Source organism: Rhincodon typus, chromosome 5 (genome assembly GCF_021869965.1).
Source record: "Rhincodon typus isolate 14 chromosome 5, sRhiTyp1.1, whole genome shotgun sequence".
Classification (NCBI taxonomy): Eukaryota; Metazoa; Chordata; class Chondrichthyes; order Orectolobiformes; family Rhincodontidae; genus Rhincodon; species Rhincodon typus.
In genome coordinates, this window is record NC_063336.1 from 72,469,087 (window position 1) to 72,476,788 (window position 7,702).

Below are 7,702 nucleotides of genomic sequence, written 5' to 3' on the forward strand. Positions count from 1 at the left end.
CCTATATTTACCATGGCTAATCCATTTAGCCTACACATCGCTGGACAATACAGACAATTGAGTATGGCCAATCCACCTAACCTGCATATCTGGACTGCGGGAGGAAACTGTAGCACCCGGCAGAAACCCATACGTACCCGAGGCTGGAATCAAACCCGGTTTCCTTGTGCAGTGAGGCAGCAGCGTTAACCACTGTGGCAATGTGCCGCCATAAAAATGTCAATAGCAATAAGTTCAATCGTAATCTGGATCATTTCATCTTTCTTACTGTAGAACCATAAACCATTATAAGTTGTTCTTGGTATCTTAAGAGTTCAATATTGTACAGGGAGATTTATAATTAAAAGAGTTAGCTTAATATTGGAGTTTATCTTGATGTAATGCTGTTACGATCATCCATATGTTGTGGATATCTCCCAACTGGAATAACTGAGTGATATCTACTATTCATTCATATGTTGCACAATGTAATATAAACTTTATCAGATGCAAGAAAGGTACAGTCAAAACAATACAGGTTGCAGAGTATACAGACATTGTGCATTACATGACTTGATGACACTTGTACATTTCCATATGAAGAAAATCTTGATAATATCATAGAAGGTTTAGGAGTTTTGCATTTTCAGTCAGGAATTTTACTATTGCTTCTTCCATCTGCCACGCAAAATAATAAATCCAACATTGCTATTGCTGCCTTTTAGATCTTAACCTGTGCTTATATGTTTCTTTAACTATATAAAAATATTTTAACATTTTAACTGTTAAAAAGTTAATTCCAAATACTCTATAAAATTGATTAAATGCAGACATATAGATTCAATTAGTTCACGTGAATATCCAGTTGCGCAATAATAAATTATGGTGTACAACACTTCACATCTCATTTATTTTCAAATGCAGTTGAGTCTCAACAGATTCACGCCATTTCCACAGAACATAAGAACTACATTCCTTTTAACAAAATAAGAGTTCATAACGATTATAGGTCCGATTTTGCAAAATTTAGCAAGTTATTAACTGTTCACGGGGAAAGCAATGACAGTGTAATGGCACCAGACTAATCTAGAATTCCAGGATAACGTTCTAATGGTTTGAATGCCATCATGGCAGTTTGAAGTCAATAAAAATCTAGACTAATGGTGACCATATAACCACTATTGATTGTCACAAAAACCCATCCATTCTACTACTCTTTACAGATTGTAATCCACTATGCTTACCTGGTCCCATGTGCACGTGATTCCAGATCTATTCAATGTAGCTCACTCCTAACTACTTCTTGGAAATGGGGTACAAATGCTGGTTTAGCCAGCAGTACCCACGTTCCATGAAAGAATAGATAATGTACGTACATAGTAAGAGCAGTTTATTGGCTGTAAAGAACTTTGGCACATCTCTATAACATGAAAGGCAAGTTATAAATGTAAGTATTCCCTTCACAATTTAACAATGTGGTGTATAAGTGGGAAGAATTAAGCTCCTTATTTACAGCAGTACTTTCCAATTCTCCCCCCACCGTGACTTCATTTCAAGTCTTGAAAATTGTTGTAATCTTTGTGTAAGAACTAAGAGTGGGTCGTGAGCTTGTTGGGATGGGGAGGGGCCTATGGGAGCAGGGGATTGGAATGTGACCTAGTTTTATTTCCTGTTAGGCATGCAGAAACCCATGGCAGCCACTACTAACTCAGAGCTCATGATTCTAACATTTCAGGTCATGACCTCACTCTTGGTCCAGATCTCCACTTTGGGAAGCCTTGTCTTAGAGAGTCCTACAGTTTTTGTGTTGTTCCTGGACAATCGAAAATAACTTCAAACTTTATTTGTGTCTTAATAATTGCCATTGAGAGGGATAAGTATTTGGTTCTCATTATTTTGTTAACCCACAAGTGCTATGGTCTCCATTCATAATGGCAGATCATAAACATGTAAAATTGAATGTGCAGTTAAATTAAGAAATGAAGTCAGGTATTAAGCCACATTCTCGATTATAGAAGATCACTGATGTGACTTATGCATGCAATTAACTCAACTAACATGCAGAAAAAGAACCATGTTATTAGTTTCCATCTGTTTGTTTGTGATAGTGCAGCTATTCCTATATTATTTTCAAAATAAATCCCAGACCAGATAAAGGTCACATTAGTTGTAGGAAGCATTTTTGAGGAATGTTTATTAAGACTTCTATTGAAGGAGATTCTATATGAAGTCTTTATGACTGAAAATTTAAATATTAAATAACGATGAATTTATGTGAAACAGGAACTTTGTTGGTTGAAGATTCCTAGCTTAGACTGAAATAATCATTGCTGAGAATACATTGCCTGGATCAACATACTACTTGTGACCAAGATCCCAAGTATTGACTTGCTAGTTGAATGGTTCATGTTTAAATAGTGATGTACATATTATGACAGCATGCCATTTACAAGAAAACCTAGCTGAAATACAAACAAAGTATTGAGATGCTGGAGTTCTGAAACAAAAACAAAGTGCTGGAGAAACTCAGCAGGTCTGGCAGCATCTGCGGAAAGGGAAACAAACTTAACTTTTTGTGTCCATACCACTATTCTTCAAAATATTCTGAAGAATGTCACATTGGACATTAAACTCAGCAGAGGTGACAGAATCTGTAGAGAGAGGGGAGTTAAACTATTTGAAGTACGGTCTGGAGTTTTATAAATAAGTTATATACCCTCATTGCCTACTTAAAAAAAAGAAGCCACATAACTACTTCAAATGAAGTCATTATATTTTTTCAGACATGCTTTAAAAAGTTCAAGTTTTTAACTTGTGAAACTGAACTCAAGCAGATTCAATTCTCATTTATATACTTTAAGAATGATTAGATTATTTAAAATCGGATACATTTTACTGGCATTCTAAATGTGAATTCTGATCTAAAATATCCTAACTTAAAGACCATTTTACAACATGCCCAAACCCAAAAAACTGAAAATATTCAAAATAAATCTTATTTGACAATATGAATTCAGAAAAGGAATGTTCAGCTTGCGCTTGGATACAGTCAAAAATATGTTCATGTACAACAAATATAATCCTTTTGTTTTTAGGCCATCTTGGATCCATCAGATACACAGAAAGATACTTAGTAGTCCATGCCCTCATCACTCTCATACCAATCAGATGGTGCATCGGTGCCAAAGTATCGATCTCCAAAGTTACCTGAATATTAACAACATTTATTGCATCAATACTTATTGTTAAACCGCAATGGCTAATATTAAAATTACAGTACTTTCTATATTAAACACTTATGCTACTCGGTTAATTCAAACACGATAAAAAAATTTCCTTTTTTACCCACTTTCTCTAAGCTTTGAATTGAGAGTATGGAAATTATTGACAATTTTCATGTAAATAGTGCCACTGTAATATAGAAAAATCTCCCAAGATGACTTAAAGCTGCAAGGAGAAAAATAGGTACCAAGCCAAAGGAACGGATTTTAGGAAGTCTGACCAAAAACCTAGTCTAAATGGTGGTTTCCAAAGGGTTAGCACTGCTGCCTCACAACACCAGGGACCCGGGTTCGATTCCAGCCTTGGGCGACTGTCTGTGTGGTGTTTGCACATTCTCCCCGTGTCTGCGTGGGCTTCCTCCGAGTGCTCCGGTTTCCTCCCACAGTCCAAAGATGTGCAGGTTTGGCGGATTGGCCATGTTATATTGCCCGTAGTGTTCAGGGATGTGTAGATTAGCTGAGTTATAGGGGTATGGGTCTGGGTGGGATGTTCCGAGGGCCAGTGTGGATTTGTTGGGCCGAAGGGCCTGTTTCCACACTGTACGGATTCTATGATTCTAATAAGATGGAAAGACAAACAGTTTAATGCAAGTAATTCCACAGCATAGGGTCCAGGTTGAAGTGATGACTGGCGGTAATAGGAAGGACAGGGAGAGTACATGCTGAAGATTGTCCTACAACAAAAGATCGAGCGGCTTTATCGGAAACATAGAAACTTCAAAGTAAACTTGACAAGGTAAATGTTGAGTAAAGTTTGTCCTGGCTGGGAAGTCAAGAAAACAGGGTCATAACCTCAGAACAAGGGTTGGCTATTTAGGACTGAGTTGGAACTCTTTTAATGCAAAAGGCTGTGAAATTTTAGAATTCTCCACCCCAGAGAATTGTGGATGTTAAGTCATCATGTATATTCAAGATGGAGGTTGATCAAATTTATGGGTGCTATCGTTTATAGGAATATTACCGGAAAGTAGAGTTAAGGTGGAAGATCAGCCATGGTCTTCATATGAGCAAAAAGCAGGATTAGGCTATTCGGCTCCTCAAGTCTTCATTTAATAAGACCATGGCAAATCTGACTGTGACCTCCAATCCACGTTCCCACCTAACCCTGACAATCTTTCATGCACTTGCTTATCAAGAATCTATCCACCTCTGCCTTAAAAATACTTGAAGGCTCTGCTTGTACAAACTTTCCGGGAAGAAAATCTGAGAGGGATATGGCTGTCTTTGAGAATATTTTTTATCTCATCACTGTTTTAAACAGTCAAACCCCCAGGATATTATGTTTCAATCACTTCCTGAATCATGGTGCAGTCTCAAAGGTTCAAAATAGTATGCTCATGACCCTATTGTTTATGCTTTTACATTTCCAGATGGGGTTTTGCTGAGGGAAAGCATGTAAATAAGGAGGGGAGGAGATCAAGGATGAATCTTTGGAGGCTTCCAAAACAATGGGACAGGAGTGGCATGAGAAGTCAGAGATTCAACAACATCTTGCATTTAAATAGCATCTTTGACATGTCCCAGATACTTCACAAAGGCATAAAACAAAATGACATTCGGTCACATGGGAAAATATTAGGTCAGATGACTGAAGGTTTAGACAATAAGATAGGATTAAAGAAGTGTTTGAAAGGAGGAAAGGGTGGTTGCGAGGATTAGGGAGGCAACTCATGAGTTGAACCAATGGAGAAGCAATTAAAATCAGGGATGCTCAAGAGGTCAGAGTTACAGGGGTGCAGATATCTTGGAGGATTGTATTCCAGACATAAGGAGGAATTTGAACATGTGCATGAGAATTATAAAGTTCAGGTGTTGCTTAACCAGGAGCCAATCTAGGTTGGCAGGTATCAGATGTTGGATGAACTGAATTTATAGTGAGTTAAAAGACTGGCAGGAAGGTTTAGGATGGCCTCAAGATTACAGAGTGTAGAATGTAGAAGGTCAGTTAGGAATGAGTTAAAATATTCAATGCTGGAGGTAACAAAAGCATGAATGAGTATTTCAGCGGTAGAACCGCATTTCTAGGGGCGGTCAGTTATGTAATGAAGGTGGAAATGTGCAGTTTTATTCATACAAGTGGATGTAGTTTCAAACTCATTCCGGGATCAAATAGAATACCAAGGTTGCAAACATTCTGGTTCAGCCTCAGACAGCTGCCATGTAGAAGGATGAATTCCATGGCTAGGGAGCAGAATTTGTAGCAGAGACAAAGATAATGACTTAGATCTTACCAATATTTAGTTGGAGGACATTTCTGCTCACCCAATATTCTATTGTGCATATGCAGTCTGAAAATTTAGAGACAGTGAAGGAGATGAGAGGTGGTGGGAAAGTAAGGCTAGCTAAACGGCTCAGCATACATGAGGAAACTGATACATTTTCAGACAGTGTTGACAAAGAACATAGGAGAGATGCCAAAGAGATGATTTTTGATGATTCTCTGTCTATGATTAGACAGATAAGAATGGAACCAAGCAAGTTCTGTCTCATCCAGCTGGTAATGGTGAAGTAGTGTTGGAAGGAGACTGGTGCCAAAGGTTGCAGTGACATCAAGAAGGATGAGGAAGAACAGCCTGGTCACAATCCTAAGTAAAGATAAGCTCAACAACTGCCAGCTAGTCAGGTTAACTTTAGTGTTGGAAAAGCTTCTGGAAACGATAATTATAAAAATGTAGTCTCATGGGCAAGCATTGGATTAATAAAAGAAAGTGAGCATGGATTTCTTAAGGGAAAATTGTACTTAACTAGCTTACTGCATTTTTTTTTCTGAAGAAGTAACAGACAAGGTTAATGAAAGAAAAGTGTTTGATTACTTGAACTTCAAAAAGGGATTGCAAACAGTATAAATACTAATCCTTGTACTTTGGCATTCTTGTCATATTAACTCTTGGCTCTTACGCCCTTCCAGTTAAATTGACTGGCTGGCAGTTGTTGAACTTATCTTTACTTAGAATTGTGACAAGACCAGGCTGTTCTTCCTCATCCTTCTTGGTGCCACAGCAACCTTTGGCATTGTTAGTTTAAAACTCTCCAGAGAAAAGCAAAATTACCCCACAAGGAAATCAGTTTCAGTGTTTAAGTGCACCCCATTTGCCTGACAAAAAGCACTGACAACAGTTCTAAGAATTAACAGACATTAATATCTGTGTTCTATTTACAAACATTTGTGTTAAATGCAAGAGAAGATCATTTGGCGTCTCGATCTTGCTTGGCCACCTGAGATCAACAACCTCCGCTCCTCACTTGTAACTACCCAATAGCCAAGAATCTAATATGATTGCATGCAACAGGAGAAGTAAGCTATTTGGCCCTTTAAGCATGCACTGCCACCTAACTATCAAACCACTTACGATCAAAAAATTTGACCAAGTTGCACGCTGAACTTTGGTAGTCCATCACACTCCCTCAACCCCACAGCATTCCTGCACTTCAAAACATACACCTTGCTGTTTCTCACAATCTAAACCCCTAAAATCCCTCACATCCTCTTCTGTCACCATTGTAAATCTTCTCTTGTTCAACCCCATAACTTATATTTGATATCAATCTGCCTTCCATCATAGTCAACTCCAAGCAGGTGCTGATTTTGAATTAGCACCACTTCACACTTCAGTCTGTTTTGTCACCTGTACCTCCATACTATTTTACCACCTTTGTTGAAAAAAGTATAGGTACTGATTTATTTAATAAAGGCAAAATTCAAATTGAAAAAATAACATAACATTAATAAAAATAAAGGAAAGGACTTGTATTTACGTAGCACCGTTCACAACCTCAATGTCTAAAACCAAAATATCAAAATTTCAAAGCAGAATCCTGTTTGTCAGCTGTACAAGGAACAAATGTTCCAAAATCGAGACTCTGGAAAAATTAATCTTTCATGTGTTTAAAATTTCTCAAAAATGGCAAGAAGAATAAATTAATTGACATAGAAAACTGTACAGTAAAGAGTATATCTCAGTAGCCAGATACAGAATATAAAAATGAAAGAATAGGAAAAAAGTAATTGAAAATATCTAACAAGAGAAAAAGAAAAGACAATTTTGCTAATAGATTTTCTGGAAATCAAAACATTAGGTTCTACATGGCTTGGTCTTAAACTGTAACTCAAAACTGCCTGGGACCATATACCTGCAATTTACTTTTATGATTCTGTTGAAATATGTACTAAACAAATAACCTCCACGCCAATAAACAGCCTTCCAGTACCTCATACCTCTAAAAGTAAGGGGAATATTTCCTACCTTTATTTATTAACACTACAGATAGTAATCGTGGTGAGGAACTGGTAAAATCAGTATTCACAGATTGAGAAAATAATCGAAAGAACTGTGGATGCTGTAAATTAGGAACAAAAACAAAATTGCTGGAAAAGCCCAGCAGGTCTGGCAGCATCTGTGAAGGAAAAAACAGTTAACGTTTCGGGTCTGGTGACCCTTCCT

At 37.5% G+C, this 7,702-nt stretch overlaps 1 protein-coding gene across 1 annotated transcript in view; it reads right to left on the reverse strand.

Moving 5' to 3' along the window:
- Nucleotides 1-450: 450 nt before the first annotated feature.
- The window catches only part of si:ch211-243j20.2 (uridine-cytidine kinase-like 1), a 105,361-nt gene continuing 98,109 nt past the window's right edge, over nt 451-7,702 (reverse strand). The window contains exon 13 of the mRNA XM_048597067.1: nt 451-3,186. Within this exon, the coding sequence (XP_048453024.1) occupies nt 3,110-3,186 (77 nt within the window). The 3' untranslated portion in view covers nt 451-3,109. The remainder of the gene's footprint in view (nt 3,187-7,702) is intronic.